Source organism: Chrysemys picta, chromosome 5 (genome assembly GCF_011386835.1).
Source record: "Chrysemys picta bellii isolate R12L10 chromosome 5, ASM1138683v2, whole genome shotgun sequence".
NCBI lineage: Eukaryota > Metazoa > Chordata > Testudines > Emydidae > Chrysemys > Chrysemys picta.
This window is the reverse complement of record NC_088795.1, coordinates 25,230,023-25,251,573: the sequence shown is the minus strand read 5'-3', so window position 1 is coordinate 25,251,573 and position 21,551 is coordinate 25,230,023. Positions and strand designations below refer to the sequence as shown.

Sequence of the window (21,551 nt, the reverse complement as noted above, 5' to 3'; positions counted from 1 at the left end):
AAGTGCTGCCTAGCTGCCAAGTGTTGTCATTAGCTGCCAAAGTAAAAAGGCGCTGTTGATACACAGTTGGCTTATATACATCATCTATTTGTTACAGTAGTCTCAGTGGCCCACTGTAGTCCTATTGCTAAAAAAATTGGCATTGCAGAGATGCTCACTGGGGTCCAGTTTTGTGGGGGAGAAGGCATGGGAAATGCCCCACACTGTTTTTGTTTTTCTTGTTTTTTACAGTTGCATAAGGTCAATATTCGTAAAAATTAAAAGGCTTCGGTATTTTAGACAGGATTTTTCTTCATTTCAAAGAAAATCTTTGTAACTGTAAAAGTGAATGGTGAATGGAGTGAACCACTTTTCCCATAAAGTTTGCAGCTAGATGGATAATCTGAACTGGTGCAAACTGGCAAATATTAGCTGACAAGAAGTGAACAAATCTACCAAACTGTATTCAGTTTCAGGCCTATTTATTTGGATGTGAAAGTCAAAAATGCACTGTTTCCGTTATGCAGCATGCACACTCTGCATAAATTTTTGTGAAAGGTTGCACAATGAAATAAGTTCCTGTTTTGTGGTGTGAGATTGTGGACAGTAGTGCTTGATTACTGTATATAAAAATAATTATTGTTGTCTGATGGGTTTAAAGCCTTTAACATTGTTCCTGTTATCTGTGTGTGCATAGCTAGTGCTTGGAAAAGGAGCTGCCTTGACAGATGTGGAAAGTGAAGTCCTTTTTTTTAAACCAAGAAACAGGTACAGCCTAGGCAACTGTAATAAGTTTCCCATACTCCCGTTCCGATATACTTCGCCATGTTTGTCTACATTTAAAAAATTGTCTGAACATGACTGCAAGCACTTGAATTAGATGGCACAATACTGACCATGACTTTGTGATGATCACAGTGTTGTGTTATCTAATTTAATACTGTTGGATCAATTGTGGTATGTGAAACAGTATTGAAAACAGTCAAGACTACACTGGTATGATCAGTGCTAGCATTAGAACAGTTTTCAATACTGGTTTGTGGAACCTGTTGATGAAAAATGATTGACTGTACAAAAAAACACTTTCAGCAGCAGTTCATCTTTTAGTGTAGATCCAGCTTTTGTCCCCGACTAGCTGAAAAAGACATTTTATTCCTCTGCTAGTCCTCTGAACTATCCAGTTACCTTAATACAATTTTTTAATGATTGACCACTCCACGCTGGGAAAGGAAGACATTGCTTGCTGGACAGTTCAAACTTTGTCAGTGTATGCCCTCAGGAAATCTGTTTTTTAAAATACTCAATGATCCTACTGTACTACAGTTGAACTGGTTTTAGAACAAGTGGGAATATTTTTTTGGACAAGTCCTTCCACTGACTTGTACCACACGGAGCTGGGCCTGAAGTAAAATTAGCATCTTCTGAGAGGAAGAAGTTGTCAGGAGAAGAGACTGCAAGATATGATTCTGTCAGCCAGGCTGTCAGGGAGATCAGTCTAACACAATTTTCTCAGGCAAAATAAGCAATTGGAAGGTGGTGCACCTCAGTCATTTAAAATTTACCTTTTTTTTTTTTGTGGTGCAGGCCCACCTTGAATCACCTGATCCTCTTGCATGCTGTCTTCTGGTGACTGATTTAATTCTCTTTATGCTATTGGGTGTGATGTCACGAGTAAAGTGCATGCTTTGTGGAAACTGATGGGCCTACATTTTATGGTTTTGCAAGATAAGAAAATAAAAGGTAAAATTTTAAATTGCTAGTGTGCTCAATATGCCCTCTAGCTGCTTGGGGCATTCCACATATATGGATAGTGTTTTACTTAAATGTACATGTCCCTTTTGGAAGTAAAATGGTTTTGTTTGACCAAGTCTGAAATGTTAAGGTACAGCTTGAAGGATGCTTACTACAGATAAACTGAACACCTTTATATCAAGGCCCGGTGAAATTCACTGCAGCATAACTTAAGGAACTATTCAGTCTAGAATTGGAAAAACACACACTTATTTTTGAAGTTTCATGGAGAACAGGGATGTCACTGAAGAATGGAAAATGTAGTACTTACCTTGTATTCAAATATTTTGTATGTTTAAATATGAAGTCAGTTATGGTGCAAAAGCATTAGCAGTGTGTTTTAAGTGTTGGTACATGCAAACCAGAGCATTAGATTAAGAAGATTCTCTGCAGTATCTGATGCATTGTTAGAGTAAATAAACTGGTAACCGGAAACACAGAAGGTAATAAGTAGGGGCCTACCAAATTCATGGCCATAAAAAACACGTCATGGACTGTAAAATCTGGTGTCCTCCCGCTACCCTGTGAAATCTGGTATTTTGTGTGCTTTTACCCTATAGTATACAGATTTCATGGGGGGAGACCAGCGTTTCTCAAACTGGGGGTCCTGACCCAAAAGGGGGTTGCAGGAGGGTCACGGTATTGCCACCCTTACTTTTGTGCTGACTTCAGAGCTGGGTGGCTGGAGGGTGGTAGCTGTTGGCTGTGTGCCCAGCTCTGAAGGCTGCGCCCCGACAGCAGCAGTGGTGAAGTAAGGGTGGCAATACCATGCCATCCTTATTTCTGTGCTGCTGCCTTCAGAGCTGGGTGACTGGAGAGTGGTGGCTGCTGACTGAGGGCCCTGCTCTGCAGGCAGCTGTGCAGAAGTAAAGGTGGTAATACCATACCGTGCCATCCTTACTTCTGTGCTGCTGCTGGCAGCGGCTCTGCCTTCAGAGCTGGACTCCCAGACAGCAGCCGCTGCTCTCCAGCTGCTCAGCTCTGAAGGCAGTGCTGCTGCCAGCAACAGCGCAGAAGAAAGGGTAGCAGTAGCGCAACCCCCCCCCCACACACACACAATAACCTTGCGACCTCCCCCCACACACACACACAACTCCTTTTTGGGTCAGGACCCCTACAATTACAACACCGTGAAATTTCAGATTTAAAAAGCTGAAATCATGAAATTTACTATTTTTAAAATCCTATGATCATGAAATTGACCAAAATGGACCATGAATTTGGTAGGGCCCTAGTGATAAGTAGTCATAATGGGTTAAGAACATAATGGCCATGCTGCCTCAAACCAATGATCTGTCTAGCCCAGGGATTCTCAAACTTCATTGCACCCCGACCCCCTTCTGACAAAAAAAAAAAAAAAATTACTACATGACCCCAGAGTGGGGACAGAAGCCTGAGCCCTGCCACCCTGGGGCAGCCGGAACCCGAGCCCTGGGCGGCGGAGTGAGTAGGGGGGCAAAGCTGAAACCCAAAGGCTTCAGTCCCAAGCGGGGGGCCTGTAGCCTGAGCCCCGCTGCCCAGGGCTGAAGCTGAAGCCTGAGCTCAGGCTTTGGCCCCCAGCAAGTCTGCAGCCAGCCCTGGTGACCCCATTTAAATCGGGTCGCAACACACTTTGGGGTCCCGACCTACAGTTTGAGAACCGCTGGTCTAGCCCAATATCCTGTCTATGACTGGCTAGGGCTAGATGCGTTAGCGGGAAGAAACAACATGGCAATTATCAAGTGATCCATCCTCTGTGGTCCAGCCCCACTTCTGGCAGTTGGAGGTTTAGGAACAACTGGAGCATGGGGTTGTGTTTCTGACCATATTGGCTAATAGCCACTGATAGACATATCCTCCATAAAGTTATCCAGTTCCTTTTTGAACCCAGCCTTTTGACCTTCACAACATCCCCTGGCAACAAGTACCATAGGTTGATTGTGCATTTGTAAGGAAGTACTTTCTTATGTTTGTTTTAAACCTGCTGCCTGTTAATTTCAACAGGTGACCCCTTGCTCTTGTGTTATGTGAAGGGGTAAATAACACTTCCCTATTCACTGTCTCCACACCATTCATGATTTTATCATATTGCCCCTTAGTTGTCTCTTTTCTAAGCTGAAAAGTCCCAGTTTAATCACTTCTTTATCACTCCTTGTATGGAAGCTGTTCCATACCCCTAATCATTTTTGTTGCCCTTTTCAATTCTAATATCTCTCTTTTGAGATGGGGCGACCACAACTGCATCGAATATTCGAGATGTGGGTGTGTCCTGGATTTATATAATGTCATCACATTTTCTGTCTTATTGTCTATCCCTTTTCTTATGATTCCCAACATTCTGTTAGCCTTTTTGGCTGCCACTGCACATGGAGCAGATGTTTTCAGAGAACTATCTACAGTGACTCCCAAGATCTTTCTTGAGTGGTAACAGCTAATTTAGACTCCATCATTGTATGTATGATTGGGATTATTTTTTCCAATGTGCATTACTTATTAGCATTGAATTTCATCTTCCTTTTTATTGCCCACTCACCCAATTTAGTGATATCCCTTTGTAATTCTTCACAGTCAGCTTAGAGTTGAACTATCTTGAGTAATTTTATGTTGGTTAAACAGGATTTGTTTAGACAAATTATTCATAGAGGCATACACAGAGTATGCCAGTGCACTTGGAAATATAGGTAGAAATTATTGGTATACCAATATATTGGCAGAGGGGGTAAGTGCAGTAGCTTTTCATCTCTGGTGACTTGCATTCCAAATTCCAAGTTGGGTCAAAACAAAGTACTTTGAATTTATCCTGCTCTTTGTATTACAACCCGTCACATGATCTTTGCATGACTGCAGTTGTCTGTTACAGAGAGGGCCAATATTGAGTAAGGAGATATTTTGCTGGTTAGGACTGAGGTATATTTGTAGAGCCAGGTCAGGAAGATCACAATCTTCCTCTTCTGTGCTAGGCCTTGCTTCAGTCATTGCTGTTTTTCTGTCGCTTTCATGAATACTAAATTCATCTACCTAGCGTTTTCCTTTAATGTTTTTCTTATTTGAATTTAATATTCTTAATTGTTATTTTTAAACAAGAAGGCTGCTACATTTGGCACTTATTGGGTCATAGTAGTCATGAAGTTGATGCTTCACTAAGCAATGTGAACTTCAGGACATGTATAAGATTCCTCTTTTATGTTTGCTTTGTGAGGAGGAGATGTTGCTTGAGGATGGCAAATTTAGGGAGGGTGAGGTTTTATGTTTCTGATTTTCTGTATAGCTTAACTGTTTGCTGCTATATATTATGAGTTGCTTTTGGCTTGTTTTGGTTTTTTAATTGTGTTTTTAAACAACTTAAGGGTGCTTACAGCTTTGGAGGTACCTTTTTGTTTATAAATCCAAATATATACAAGCTATTTAAAAATAAAAGGAAATACAGCAAAACCTGTGTGTCTCAAACAAATTCAATTTACTCTGTGCACAGATTTTTAATATGAGATGAAGTTTCCTTTGTTTGGTAGTTCCCTTTAATCACCACAACGTGACACCTCATCTGAATTCTTGTAATCTATGGATATGCCTTGCAGGCAAATGAAGGAGAAGTGTTAGTTTATGGATTTGATAAAAATTTGATGAAGTGAATGGTAGCTCACTTCAGCATGGATCAAAAGTTCATGAATGACTTTATATGTCAGTAATGGGATGCTGAAAATGGTAAATTATAGCTAGAATTGAGATAATTTTGATGGTCCAGAGATGATTCCAGTCAAATCTTTACATTGACTCCCTGAACCTGCAGTGTTCTTGATTATCTAGAATAATGTTTCTAAACCTGGGGGTGGTCGTGGGACAAGTTTAGGGGGGTCGCAAACTGGGCCAGCGTTAGGGGGTAGGCAGCAGGGCAATTGTCTGGGGCTCTGTGTCACCAGGGGCCCTGCAAAATTAATGTACATGTTTTAGCCCTGAGCATAAGGTAGGGGGGTGCAATTTTTTCTGGTGGGGGTGGTCACATTTTTTTTGTAAGCCCAAAGTGGGTCGCCAGCACAAAAAGGTTAAGAAACTCTGATCTAGAATAATATACTAGTAAAATGGTAAAGTGGCGACATCAGTCCTAAAATCTCAGGCACTAAAAGAAATATAATGGCCAATAGAATCTGGATTTACTTTATTGGTGAGCCTACTCCATGAGCTGGATTTTTCAAAGCTGTAATTTTCCGCTCCGTGCTGATTTACAATATTTCTCTAATATGACAGAATTTCAGTTAGCAAATATTTTGCTTGCTACATTTCTTATTGGTGACTAATGTACTGACAACTAGTACTTGGCATTCTTGGGCGTTTTATATGGTAAACTGCAGCAGCACTTATCTGTAAATTTTTCAGCTTTGGCTTTGAAGAACAAAGTAAAAAACAAAACCAAAAACCTAGTTTCCTTGTGGTAGAACTAATTCCACCTTTTTATTAATGTATATTAATGAAGGGTTGTTAAAGACTGAAAACTGAGAGGAAAGCTTATGCTAAAGTTATTACTCACTGTGCTGAAATGTCTTTTCCTATTTGGCTTTGTGGCTAGGTAATGTCTTGAATTGGTGTGCTTTAATGGTTTCTAAAAATATTTGCTCTGCTAATGCTTGTGGAATGAACCTTAACATTGCATGCAGATGGAAGATTGTAGTTTTTATCATCTTTCTCTTCGCTGGGTGAAGCTCCTTTTCAACAGCTGGATCATTCAGATTTTACTCTTTGCAACAGCTGGGATTAAATTTTTGCTTCATAATCCAGTTTACCTTTGTTTTAATTTTCCATTGTTGCTGTTAAATTTGACTCCAAATTACTGTGATATCTCGAATATAAAACTTTTTTTCTCAGAGATTTTCAGATAATTTTATTTCCATCCACTAGTGAGCTAAAGGGAATTATTAAGGCTGGTTACTTAAAATACCTGAAAACTGAGAATGATGACTGTTTGGCTTTGCAGGAACAAATTGGGTTGTTTTTTCCCCCCATCTTTTTCTCTCTGTCCTCCTTTAAACTTAGGTCATTTTGGCTTGCTTTTCAGTTAAACAACAGTTGGCTGGAGGTAGCAATGCTGAATTGAACATCAGCAGCTGTTCCAAGCTTCTCTCTGTTCCTTATTACTTTCCTGTTGTTAATATGATGATTGCTAATACATTCTGTCCTGATAACATTTAACAATTGACCTTTTGGTGACACTTTTTTTTTTAATTTCCTTTGTTTTCTGATCCCCTTCGGGAGAGTATAGCAAGGCTGAGGGCTTGTCTACACTGGCAATTTACAGCGCTGCAACTTTCTCACTCGGGGTGTGGAAAAAACACCCCCCCCCAAGCGCAGCAAATTTCAGCACTGTGAAGCGCCCGTGTAGACAGTGCACCAGCGCTGGGAGCTACGCCCCTCATGGAGGTGGCTTTTCTGCCGCGACCACACAAGCCACGTTAAAGTGCTGCCATGTAGACTAGCCCTCAGTTAGGGGCTCTTGCATTGAATGCTAAAGCTTCTTAAGCAAGCTAGTGTCATAAACCCAATATTGGACCTAGATTCTTCAGCTAGTACAAATGCCCAGATTCCCATGGAAACTGTAGATATGGGGAAGATTTTTGGCTCTGGAAAAGTGGAACAACAGTGTTTAAAACATTAATAGATGCCCTAACTATAGTTCCTTCTTGCACTGAAAAATAAGAAATATAGAAAGCCTTATTAAAGCCTCTACTGCAGGGGTCCCCAAACTTTTTCCTTCACATACCCCCTTACCAGTTTCTCTACATCCTTTCTATACAGCAGTGACCAAAATTGGACACAGTACGCCAGCTGAGGCCTGATCAGTGCCAAGTAGAGTGGTACTATCACCTCCCATGACTTGCAAGCTATACCTCTGTTAATGCAGCCCAAAACTGCATTTGCGTTGTTTTTTTTGTTTTTTTGCAACAGCATTGCATTGTTGACTCACGTTGAGTTTGTGATCCACCACAACTCCCAGATCCTTCTCAACTGCTGCCAAGCCAGTTATCCAATTTCTACTTGTGCATTTGACTTTTCTTCCCTAAGTGTAGCATCTTACATTTGTCTTTGTTTAATTTTATTTTGTTGTCTATAGCCCAGTTCTCCAATTTATCAAGATCCCTTTGAAATTGAGTTATATCCTTCAAAAGTGTTTGCAATCCCCCTAGCTTTGTGTTATCTGCACATTTGATCAGTATTCCAATATCCAGGTAATTAATAAAGATGTTAAATTAACTGGGTCCAGAAAATCAGATCCCTGTGGAACCCCACTTGAGACCTCCTTCCAATCTGACATTAATAGTTACTCTTTATTTGCTGTTGTTTAACCAGTTATGTATCCACTTATGTATCTGCCAAGCCCACATTTCTCCAGTTTAAAGTCTTATAGAAGAATATGCAGCAATAATTGTGTCATGGTTTGTGTCACGACAAAACTTATGCACACTTTGCCTCAATTATATCGGTAATGTGGCTAATATGTGATGCCTTATGTGCATTTATGTAAATATTTCTTTTTAAAGGTCTGTGGGGTACAAGATTGATGGAAGAAAACACTAGCAGAGAGAGATACCTGAAAAGTGTTTTACGAGAACTAATCACATATGTGATTTTCCTTGTGGTCTTGTGTGTCTGTAAGTACCATTTTCCATTAATTTTCAAATTTCTATACTAATTGTCTGTTCTGTGTGACCCAAGAGTGAACAGTGAGGGTTTTTACCCCAGGATTGTAGGAGTGTTGTCTAGTGATTAGGCCACGAGGCTGGTATTTAGGATACTTGGATTCTGTTTCTAATTCTGCCATTGGCTTCTTGTGTGAGCTTGGAAAAAATAATTTCAAACCATTTGCCTCAATTTTCCCACCTTCAAAAGAGAATAATAATACCTTCCTTTTAAAAAGTGGGAACTTTGGTAATAGTTATCATTCCTGTGTGTGCCTCTGTTTTGTATTGCTACATGGAATGAAAGGGTTAAAAAGTTTCTCTTGAGACAGAACAGGAGACATGGGGCATTAGGTCATGTAACTGGGCTGACATGAATGCATCCTTAAAGGACTGGCTGAAACTGACCCATATGAATGGAGGATCCAGAAAGACAATGGGAACCTCAAGGACTGAACAGTTGCCACCTATCTACAGGAAACTCTATTGGGCAGAACATGTGAACTCAGCCTGCGTCTGCAGGAGGACGACAATGGACCAAAAGATGACAGGAAGTTAGGGTAGGAGCAGGCCTTTGGGAGAGAAAGACCAGCTCTCTGGGATTGAGACAGGGATAGAAGCAGACAATAGCATGGTTCACAAGAACCCTGGTTTGGCCAGTATGGATTATGTCTTAACCATTGCCTCTCTGTGCTAACAAAAGATTTTCCACTGGTGAATTTCAGTTGACTGATAAACCCTACTCTGGTGTCCCTGAAAATACTTGCTGAGGAGTATTGATCCCTGAAGAGGGCAAAAAGTCTGCGAAGAGGGGTCTCATGGTGTGAAATAGGAGTTCTGGAGGCTCAGGGCAGGTCTACACTACATAATTACTTTGGTATAACTACATCACTCAGGGGTCTGAAAAATCCACACCCCTGAGTGATGTCGTTATACCAACCTAAGTGCCAGTGTCGCGGGAGAGCTTCCTCCACCGACATAGCTACCACGTCTTGTAGAGGTGGATTAACTGTGCTGATGGGTGAACGCTCTACTCCTTCCTACAGGGTCTTCATTAAAGTGCTACAACGGCGCAGCTGCATCAGTACAGCTGTGCCCATGCAGTGTTTTAAGTGTTAACCTTCCCTCAGTCCTAAAGGCATTGAGGCCATGTGGCCTACCCTTGTGGAAGAAATGGGGCCCTTTTCAGGTTCTGGCATGCTGAGAGGGTTCCTCCAAGGGACTGTTTAAAAGCTGGTGCATTGCACAAATCCTCTGTATCTGACGTCATCGAATAGTGAAAGGCATGAGCTATTGATCACAGTCAAAAATTAAAATTTAGAAAGTGTCTGAAAAGGTCTGATTTTTATCAATTAAGACAACACCAGATATCCTTAAGCGTAAAAGTTCCTGTAGTGGTTGAAAGACTGGCGGTGGTAGCCTCTTTAACATTTTTTGACTCTCTCTCCATGTGCACATAATATTGAGTGTCCTAAACAGGCTTGCAGCCTCATGCATGCTAATACACAGACGTAAATCTTGGGTAAAGTATGTGGTACTAAACATTGGCACAAGATAGTGAGTAGATGCTCAGATATCAGTCTTATTTATAGGGAAGTTTACCTTTACTTTTACATAAAAGTAAAGGTAAAGAAATCCAAAGAGGCAGATATTGGAATTTCTAATACACGATGGACAAGGTGGGTGAGGTAATATCTTTTATTGAGCCAATTTCTGTTGGTGAGAGAGACAAGCTTTTGAGCTTACAAAAAGCTGCTCTTCAGGTCCTCTTCAGCTGTGTGTAAACTTGAAAACTTCTCTCACCAACAGAAGTTGTTGCAGTAAACGATGTTACCTCACCCACATTGTCTCTCTTGTCTGGAACCAACATGGTGTCACAGTTACCACAGGTCCGGTGCTTTCGCACGGCTCTGTATCAGTACCAGGGAGGGCCCCTTTAGAGTGTTAACCCCCCCTTTGGGTTACACTCTCACTGGGGTAAGCCCCTTGGCTTCAGTGCCTCCTAGGACCGCACTTCTGAGCGTTCAGCATGCCTGCCTCACTCTGAGAGCTCCCCTCAGTGGATCCACTTGAACTGGACCCTGGGGCAGACTTGCACAACCAAAGGGAGAAATGCAATCCCGACCTCTTTAGTCTAGAGTGACTCTCAGACAGCACTGTAAAACGGAAGGATTTGTTAAATTTCTGGAATACCGCATAAGCAGTTCTTCAGTTAGCATAGAGAGTGGAAAAGTTGCAGCCAAGTCCAACTGAGTCTGACTAGAGCCCAGGGCCCTCTTCCAGCCCCCAGTCCACAAGTGCCCCTACTTCCAGCAGACCACACTTAAATAACCCAACCTGCTCTTCTTCAATCCTTTGTTCCTCTTACCAGGCAGACATCGTCACCTGACCATACACCTTAGCTCTTTGTTTTCCAGCTGGTCTGAACTGGCTGGCTTCCTGCAAGGGGGGGACAGCAGTCCAGGTTCATTATTTGCTAGACACCCAGATGTCCACGCACTGTCTTCTGGGTTTTTGGAGGGGGGGGGGGAGAGGGGCAGGCAGCTAGGCGACAGTGACGCTGGGATCTCTGCAAATAGTAATCACCCTTTCCCCACCACCTGGTTAAACATGCAGCATCCAAAGTGCTATGAGAAATTCCCTCTTCATCACACATGGCTATAACAACACTACACATAATATATCACACCCACACAGAGAGAATCTTAGTTCATTTTAGTGGTTATCCCTTGGGGGGGGAAGATTAATGAATACTTTTTGTGTGTGCAATGTAGGATATTTTAGAACCCTAGAACCATATTCAGAATACATACTGGGAGGTCTTCTACATTAGAGTTTGTGCTGTTAGCATATTGTGCTTTTACAATGGAAGCATCAGAAGTAAAAAACATTCCTTTATCTAAACACTGAAAATGTTAAAGATTTTTTTTTTAACTTTTAACAGAAGTATTTTAGGTTTTTATTAATACACCATGATCTAGTTTGTAGAATAAACTCAAGTACAGATTCCTCTTAGTTATTGAGGCAAAATAACTTTTTAAAGGATTTTAGGCAGCTGACCAAGGTTGTAGGAAATAATATAAGTATGGTATTACATAGTGCTTGGAATTATTAGAGGTTCTGAATATAATTTTTTTTTAAATAAAATCTCTCCAAAAATAATCTTTTTAGAGTTTCATTTTTAATACTGTTACACACAAAGTAGCTCATTCAAATATGCCATGTGCAATGGCTAAAACAGATACTTGTTTTTTTTATATGGTTTAGTGGTTCAAACATAATGCAGGGAAACGGGGGGGGGGGGGGGTGTCCTTGTTCTGCTCCAGACTTCAGCCTTGCAAAACAATCATGAAAATTTGCCAGTCTAAACATAAAATCTATTCACCGACTTTCCTCGTGGTGGTGATAAAACAAATCTTTTACTTGCCTAGCAAAACAATTACTTGCTGCTGGTTAATATCATTCCGGAAAGCTGGCATATTTTTTATGCTCTTTATTTTTAGCACTGGCAATAAATCCACAATTAAATATTTTCAGTGCCTCAAATAAAATGCCAATGAAAATTTTAAACTAAAGTATAAAGTTGTAGCTTTGAGACCAAGTATGACTTCTTTATCTACTCTGGTATTTTCCTTAAATTTTTAGTACCAGTAGTACCATACCATTAGCATGTCAGGTGAAGTAGTGTAAACGTGGTACCAGCATTTGTATCACTGTGTCATCTAACCCTACTCAGAACTAGTCTAGATGATACAGTGGTAAAAACCCCAATGGACTTTCAATACTAGCACCAATGGAAATGCAACAGTGAGAGATTTAATAAAAAAAAAAAAAAAAAAGAGAGAAGCCAGGGTATACAAGGCCTTGATGTAGATCTACAGTTTATTTCCCTGTAGAATTTTAGCACTGCTAGAAGATATAAATGTTAACAGATCCATCAGCTGAATAACTTGATGCAAACTCGCATAAAATGTTTTTGCCTGCAGACCATTTAACTACAAAGGTTTCATGCACAATTTTCCTTTCAAATTGTTTTTTTAATGGAGGAGAGGGGAACTACAGTATTTTGAAAATTAGTATAGCCCTTTGTTTCAGTTAAAAAGGCATTTTAAACATATTTGTCTCTCTCCCCCTCCCCCCCCCAAGCAGTTTGCTCTTGAGTTTTCACAGTTCATTCAGTATGTCCTGCGGTTATTGTTTGGCATAATTTGGATGGTCATTTTTCAGTACAAGAAAAGAAAGAGAGAGAATTTCATATGTACTAGTATTTTTAAATTAAGAAATTGACTGAAGGTCAGTGTCCTGCATCCACTCACCACTCACCGTACGACATAGAAGAAAAGCTTGAAGAAATAGTTCTTGTTCTTTATTTAAAGAAAATAAATAGTCTTATTTATAGGGGAGTTTAACTTTTCTTAACTCTGTTTATACTATATAGTAGTCAAAGGACTCTGTCACCACAACAAGGTTAAAAATTGGTATAAAGCCTGGACCTAATTCCATCCCTCAAAATGGGCTGTGGTATTCGACTTTCCAGGGTTTTAACAGTGTCCCTGTAACCGGGTTAGGTACTGTCCACCCATTAACTTTAACTATGCTATAACTGGATCTCGCAATGGCCTTATGTTTATAGTTGTAGTGTTGATGCAGTCTTTAAGTTGGGGGCCTAATTCTCTGTTGTGTCAGTCTTTTCTGGTGGCTGTGCCCTGTTCACTCCAACTGGGAAGATGCTATTGTATTATACGCGAGGGGCCAAATCTTACCTTTCCTGATATGCCCTGCTATTAGATATCCTGTTCCTTTCCTCTGTCTTCTCCTCATTTGAGCTTTTCTGGGGGTTTTGGGCCTTCCTTGCCTCACCCTTCCACCTGCCTCATCCCTCCAGAATGGCACCTATGCTGCTGCTTGTGCACGTGGCCCTATTTTAAAGGAGTGAGGAGAAGCAAGGGATGCACTCTTAGGCCCTGATGCAGCGGTGCATTTAACTGTGCTTAACTTTGTGTATGAGTAATCCTATCCCTATGCAGCAAAGCCTATAACTGCATGAGTAAGCATGTGCTCAAGTGCTTTGCTGCATAGGGATGGGATTACTTAAATGCTTAAATACATTGTTGAATCAGGAATTTGGTCATTTTCAATGTCCGTTCCTAATGGTGCATAGAGGAAGCAGTATGTCTACGAGTAGCCAGTGACCATTGCCTCCTCTGTGAATAGTCTGCAGTGTTAGAGAACACTGCATCTGCTACTACTACTACACTTAGCAACTCCAGTATGGCTTGTAGAAGTAGAGGATAAAACTGACTAGGGGTCACATTGGTATCACTCTGTGATGGGAGAAATGCAATGGGCAGGAGCCACAGCACAGCCTTACTACAGGGAAATGTCAAATGTTCGAAGGTGATGGAACACAACTCCTGCAATTGCTTTAGAAATGTGGCAGTCTTTCAGCTGTTCTGTGCTATGCTAGTAGCAGAATCTGACTGAGCTAGCATATCCAGCATTTGAAGGATTAGCCTGGTTCAAAGGAGATTATTCTAGTGGTGTAGGCCTGATTTAGAGAATCCTGTGCCACTTCCATCCCTGCAGTGGGCTGCTCTAACTTTTGACTAGGGATTGGTCCTGCATTCCATGACCCAAGGATCAAAGAAACCAAAGTCATCTTTCCATCCCACTATAACTTGTGCTATATGGTTCTCAGCCAAGGACTTGGTCCAATAGGAGCAAAAACTAAATCCGTATTCAGGGTTTTCTAATTAAAAGATCTTTTAATGTTACTGCACATATCCCTTTCCTTACCAATTATTATTTTAGAAGTTTAATAATAAATACTTATAATTATAAATAATAAGCTAACTCAAGAAAGTGGAGTTTTAACATTGAGTATTTTAAAGCTGATTGACGTGTCTATTCTGTATTCCTTTTACACTAAGGGTAGGTCTACACTGCAGTTAGCCACCTGCAACTGGCCCGTGCTAGCTGGCTTGGATTGCAGCCCGAGCTCTGGGACTCTCCCACCTCTCAGGGTCCTAGAGTCGGGGCTCCAGCCTGAGCCCCAATGTCTACACCTCAGTTAAATCGCCCCTTAGCCCTAGCCCCATGAGCCCAATTCAGCTGGCACAGCCAGCCACGGGTTTTTAATTGCTGCGTAAACATAGCATAAAATCACGTTGGAGTGATTAATGGTGATTATTGGGGGCTTGGTGATAGGGAAAAGCTTGCCTTATGTTTTCTCCTATTTAGAAATGTTAACATTTCTGTGTAAAATACATTTGGATGTTTTTGAAATAAGCATTTTAAACGTGGTTTCCTCTTTTTCTCCTCCCTACCAAAAAATGTCTCCTGCAGTGACTTATGGGATGGTGAGTTCCAGTATGTACTATTACACTAGGGTAATGTCACAGCTCTTCCTGGAAACGCCTTTATCGAAAATGGAGAAAACCAATTTCAAAACCTTATCCACCATGGAGGACTTCTGGAAGGTGAAGGGAAAAAAATTATCTTCTTGTCACTATAAATTCATTATTTTTCCCCCTCTGGACTCTCAGCTTTAATCTGTAAATATCTCTTAAATGCGCCATCGTAATCAACAAATGCTCTTAGGTCTGGTCTACACTTTTGCCAGTACTGTACAGCAATGTTGCCTGGGGATGTAATAATTTTTTTTGTTTGTAACTACAGTTTTATCCTGGCAAAAGCTCTAGTGTAGACACAGTATACACAGAGTGCAATTAAGTGCTTTGCTACTGAAGCTTATTTTGTTCAGCAAACTGGAATAAGCTATATGAGTAAAAACACTCTTGTGTCACTATAAGCTGCATCTACACTAGGAGGGTTTGTTGGTATACTACACCAGCAAATCTTTGTAGTGTAGACAAGGCCACAGTTACTAAATGCAATCCATTACAAGTGTTGAATTTAGGAATCTAGATGTCACAATAGATGAACACTTGCTAGATTCACTTCTAGAACCTGGATTTAAATCTTAGTTCAGGTCCCGAGAGAGAATATATTTGGTTCTGATATACTAATACAGTTACTTATCAGGTCTGGACATTACTGACCTAAGACGTGACACACCTGTAGAGTTGCTGATGTGTGTTACATCAAGTGTTGTTATTAGGAGTCCTGTTGATTTCATTGGTACAATAGAACCTCAGAGTTATGAACTGACTGGTCAACCACACACCTCATTCGGAACCAGAAGTACACAATCAGGCAACAGCAGCGACAAAAAAAAGAGAAAAAAACAAATACAGTACAGTACCGTGTGAAATGTAAACTACTAAAAAAAAGAAAGTTTAAAAAAGATTTGACAGGATAAGGAAATTGTTTCTGTGCTTGTTTCATTTAAATTAAGATGTTAAAAGCATTTTTCTTCTGCATAATAATGTTTTAAAGCTGTATTAAGTCAATGTTCAGTTGTAAACTTTTGAAAGAACAACCATAACGTTTTGTTCAGAGTTACGAACAACCTCCATTCCCACAATGTTCGTAACTCTGAGGTTCTACTGTACTACTTGCATTTCAGGCTAACTACATGCATAATTCTGTGTGACATTTGGGCCTTTGTTTGCTGATCATTGACCTTTCACTCCTTCTGAGCCATTATCAGTCCTAGTCCTGCAATGTGCCGGTGCAGTAGTCTTGCATCGACAGGGTGTGGCTGTAGCAGTCTGCCCAAGCACGACACATAGCAACCCTATGTACTAATTCTTGCACTGTGTATTCAGGAGCAGTTAATGTACTAAAAATAATTAGAATATTTCAATATATCAAAATTATTTTGTATTCCTCCCATCTTCCAGAAAACACACTAGTCTGTAGACTGAGTAAAAAATTTTAAAATGACTTTTGCACTTAAGCGCCTAAGTTCCATTGACTTTTAAAGGCTCTTAGGCGCCTAAGTGCCAAAGTCAGTTTTGAAAAAAGACGAGCTCCTAAGTCATTTGGGCACTTTTGGAAATTTTACCTATTTAAGCCTACTAATCATTTTTCATAAGCCACTTTGATATATTTTAAGTTTCATATCTCTTATTTTTGTAACTCAAGCAGCCACATAGATTTTTGTATCAAACATGCAGAACAGTGCTTTAATGACTCTCAACTGCAAAGAGCATAAATATGAGTGAAGAAGAGAGCTGCATGTAGCTGAATTCATGGTAGCTTTAGTGGGAATGTTTTCCCTAGTGCAGACATGGCCACAGAGGATCGCTCCATTTCTAAAAACTCAGAATCGTTCATTCTTCCTCTCTTTAATCCTTTGCCCAGTGAACGTAGCATAGTTATCATACTTCTGATCATGGTGGGTTGGGGAAATTCCCTTGGAACCCATCAACACTTAGTTAGCTAAGAGGACTTTTTGCTAAGTAACTTTATGTAGCAAGAATTTTTTCTGTTAATAGACAAAAACGAACAATCGCAATATAAAACACATCCTTGGCAGGAATGGAGGTGTATAAAAATACTGAGTGTTGGCTCTGAATGAACTTAGCATCCCTAACATTCTTTCTTCCTCCTCAGTTCACAGAAGGCCCTTTGCTGGATGGTCTGTACTGGGAGATGTGGTACAACAATAAAACCGTGGCAGAAAACAAAAGTTTCATTTATTACGAAAATCTGCTTTTGGGGGTGCCTCGTGTTCGGCAAGTGAAAGTGAGAAATGGGTCATGCTCAATACCTGAGGATTTAAAAGATGAAATTAAAGAATGCTATGACGTTTATTCTGTTGCTAATGAAGATACTGCTCCTTTTGGGCTCCGGAATGGAACAGCGTATGTATTTCTCTCGCATCCACATAGCCAAGTGTGTGTTCTGCAATTCTATGGGCATTTTTAGCTGATTCTCCAATGATATCTGGTACCTGCCAAAAGCAACATCTTAATTATTGCATGTTCTGCATGTAAACTCTTCCTTTACAGTTAAATCTAAAACAGTTGTCAACTCTAAATTAGTTTCTTCCACCTGTATGAAATCAGTCTATTGGTTCTGTAGAAGACTCTGTTCTTGGCCTTACTGGTTTAGGTACATCCAAGTCTGCTACAAACAGGTATTTCCATTGCCTAGAAATGCAACGTGATCGAAGCATGACAGTTGAAGCCAGAAGTCTCGACTTCTAATTCTGGATTTTACTGCTTACTCACTGTGAGTCTTTGGTTAAATTGTCTTCCCCATGCACAAAGTGGAAATACTACTTGTCTCCCTCACAGTGGTGTTTGTAAATTATTATATGAAAATGCTGCTTTTCGTTTCACTAAGAGAATACAACTCCCTGTGCCAATTGAGAGTATTCTGTTGTCAAGACATAGTTAATTTACTGTGACTTGTCATTATCTATCTTTATTATTAATTTTGTCTGTTAATATCAAGAGACCCTCTAGTGCTTCTTTCCAGGTTACAGATACCACAACTTTCTTATTAATATCTCTTTTAAAAAAAAATCCCAATTGCTATAATTTACGTGATCAAGCTTTTGTATATATGCTGTTACATATGAAAAGAGTAATTAATGTATTCTTCTCTTGCTGTCTTAAACTAGTTGGACTTACACCAATGAACAAGATTTGAATGGGAGCAGCCACTGGGGGTTGATTGCCTCATACAGTGGGGCTGGTTATTATCAGGATCTGTCACGAAGCAGAGAGGAGACAGCCGCACAGATTGCTAACCTTAAGAAACACTTGTGGCTGGATAGAGGGACCAGAGCAGCCTTTATTGATTTCTCTGTGTACAATGCGAACATCAATCTATTCTGTATTGTCAGGTATTTATAAAACTTTGGATAGCATGTATGTTCTCTCAAATGACATTGCACAAACAGTAGATATGGGATCTGCTTTATTTTGTATCATGGGAATTGATCAATATGCACTGAATCTTATTATGTAGGTGAAGTGAGAGCCTCTTGGAACGTTTCAGCAAAAGGAAGAGTTATTTGTATTGCTGATGATTTTCATCCCAAATGCTTACATTTGGATAGTCCTTGGAGTTGTTTAGCATCTATTCCCCTCGGGGAGTCACTAGAAAAGACACCTGAGTATCCTGTACAGCACGTCCACAGAGCCTAGCCACTTTTCTCTTGTGTACTACTTCCTTCTAACTGACAATTTTGAAGTGTCAAATGTGTGGGTGTTTTTTTTTTAAGGTTTTTTTTCCCAAGTAACTCCTGTTTGAAAAGAAAGTATGAATTTCTCATTGTGTTTGGTATTTCTGTCCACTATCACTACCAAATATAGAAACACTTTGTACATTTGAAAAAGATTAGCTGAAGGCAGTATAGCCTGAGTCAGATTATGAGAGCATCTTTTTGATGTTGAGGATGATTTATCCTAATGAGTTAAGGAACCATGTAGCTACATGGAATGGGAAGTTTATATTCTGAAAGATGTACTACATAACTATGCTTTGTAAAAATCAGGATTTTTCCATGACTTTAAAAAAATCCCAATATTTGCTTTAAATTATATTTATAAATGCAGTTACCAAAACGATCTGAAATCAGTGACTCTGTTCCAAAGGGACAGTGCTGAGTCTTAAAATAGTTGCACACAAAAAAATCCTTACATGTATTATTAACAGCACCTACAATTATGAAAAGGCCAACATTTTTTAAAATTGCTGGTTGAGGTTTTTTGTATTACATTTAACCTGGAAAGTGAAATTAGACAGACCAACTTCATCTCCTGGTACTCAGGTTGCAGACAGTAGGGACCAAAGTTTAAAGTGTGAGTGCAACAGAAGATATCTATGTGCAAATTAGGGATTTGTGTACATACAATCTTGCCTTATACGTCGTCTTGTGTGTGTCACCTGAGTGCAAAATTGTGCACATACTTTAAAATGTTACCATATAGGAATTTCTAAGTCAAACAATTTCCATCCTTATTAATTTTAGCTCTAAAAAAATTTAAAAATTAAAACCCATGAAAATGTTTTTCTACTACTGTTAGATTTTTGTAAAACTTCCTGCTGACAAATTTTAAAAGTCCAGGCTTATGCTGCTGAAGTAATTTTCAGGGTCTGGTCTCAAACATATTATTTTTGTTTTCTTTTTTTAAATGCAGGTTATTAGTGGAGTTTCCAGCAACTGGAGGCCTCATTACATCTTGGCAGTTTCAGCCAGTGAAGCTTATCCACTACATTTCTACTTTTGATTTCTTCCTGGCAGCCTGCGAAATAGCCTTTTGTCTATTCACCCTTTATTATATTGTAGAAGAGATCTTGGAAATTCGCATCCATAAACTGCATTACTTCAGGAGTCTCTGGAATTGTCTCGATATCCTCATCATTGTGGTGAGTAATGCTTTTGGATATGAATCTTTATGATATTCTAGTACTGCTTTCTTTGAGGGGGTTTTCTGGAAGTGTTCTGTGCACTCAGTACTAGTAGCATGGGTATAGGGGACAAATGTGTGCTGAAGGGGATAGTAACCACATTCTAATGACATGATTTCAGTGAGATTACTCACGGCAGAAGGTACTATTCAGTGTGAGAAAGGGTATCACAATTTAGATGATTATGTATATTTTGCTGAATTTCCTTGATTCTCCTATTCAGTGGTATCTTTAGGCGAGGATCTGAAAGGATTCTACGGTGTACAGAGGGATTTTTAGCATCTCTCAGGTTTTTAACCTCTTTCCCTCTGTACAAAGCTATTTTGAAATAATTTTCTTCCAATGATTCTTGAAGCTGCAGGGACAGCCATGAGGAGAGGAAACTATAACAAATTCTGCTTTACCGTGGCTCTCCCATTCTTCCGGACATCAAATACCAGCTGATGCAATGATTTTTGAGTGCCATTCCAGTGACAACATCCTCTGCTTTAAAGCCAACACTTTTGGGCCCTTTGAGAGAGGGTGTGGGTGTCTCTGAGTATATTTGCAAAGTAATACTAACAAATCTTAGTGTTTTTATTCCGATATTTAGCGAGCTAATAACAAGTTTTGAATGACATTGCTTGCTACTTGCCAACCAGACCCAAGTGCCAGAGTGTGTAATTGATTGTCCAGCACAGCCTGCACCAGCATGATTTCCATATAGTACATGTCAAGTTTGGCTTCCTGATAAAGTAGACAGAATGTTCTCTTTGTATGGGGTGAAAAATTTAGTTTTGAACTTCAGGCTCCTGTGTAATCCATGATGTAGACCACTGTGCTGGGGTTTTGCCAACTTTGCTTTATACAAAAACATTTGCCAATAATGTAACGATTGAAATGAGCATGGTACCAGGACCCAGCAGCTTCTTCATTTTTATTCTAGACTGTGTTTCAGTGTTCTCTAGCTCATGCAGGGGAGAGGGCTGAATTCTATGTGTAATTATGGTCCATGGGCCAGTACAAATTCAGGACTATATGCTCCCAGAATGCACAGTGCCGTGTTCACTGATGTCATTAAAAGATTTTGATGATGATCAAGGGTGGAAGTTGACCATCATGGTAATAGCTAAACATGTAGTTAGTCATTATTTGTTCTGTGCATTATTGGCACTTCATCACTCAGAAAATTTGCTCCCTCTTTAGGCCACCGTTATTCCTGCCCTTAATTTCTCTTCCTCTTCTTTCTCTCCCTGGTCTTTGTGAATCTCCTCTGTTCTTTTCCCTTCTCTATATTTCCTTCCCTCCAGCAACTCCCATTTTCCAATCCCAGTGGGGTTCACTCCTGAAACCGTTGTCCAGTCTATCCGCTAAAATGATCAATATAGAGACAGAGTAGTTGATCTGATTCATTGTATCAGACATTAGGCAGACATTAATGCATCGATTTAGGGTACGTCCAGACTACCCACCAGATTGGCGGGTAGCGATCGATCTATCGGGGATCGCTATATCGCGTCTTGTCTAGACGCGATATATCGATCCCTGAACGCTCTCCCGTCGACTCTGGAACTCCACCTGGGCGAGCGGCGGTAGCGGAGTCGACGGGGGAGCCGCGGCCGTCGATCCCGAGCCATGAGGACGGGAGGTAAGTCGAAATAAGATATGTCGACTTCAGCTACGCTATTCCCGTAGCTGAAGTTGCGTATCTTACATCGACACCCCTCAGCCCCCCAGTGTAGACCAGGCTATAAACTATGCTCATGTTTAGAAGGTATTTGGCACACAGGAGGGCTAGAAACTTTATTTTAAGTGAAAGCTTTGATT

General features: G+C 40.2%; 1 protein-coding gene across 3 annotated transcripts in view; it reads left to right on the top strand.

Moving 5' to 3' along the window:
- PKD2 (polycystin 2, transient receptor potential cation channel) overlaps positions 1–21,551 on the top strand; it is a 42,770-nt gene that overhangs the window by 1,666 nt on the left and 19,553 nt on the right. For 2 of the 3 annotated variants that reach the window (XM_065597525.1, XM_065597523.1), the window contains exons 2-6: positions 8,277–8,387; positions 14,760–14,893; positions 16,935–17,185; positions 17,950–18,174; positions 19,475–19,703. In XM_065597525.1, coding sequence (XP_065453597.1) covers positions 8,297–8,387; positions 14,760–14,893; positions 16,935–17,185; positions 17,950–18,174; positions 19,475–19,703 — 930 coding nt within the window. In that variant the 5' untranslated portion in view covers positions 8,277–8,296. Of the gene's footprint in view, positions 1–692; positions 748–8,276; positions 8,388–14,759; positions 14,894–16,934; positions 17,186–17,949; positions 18,175–19,474; positions 19,704–21,551 lie in introns of those variants that run through there. The other variant, XM_065597524.1, reaches the window with a different exon arrangement.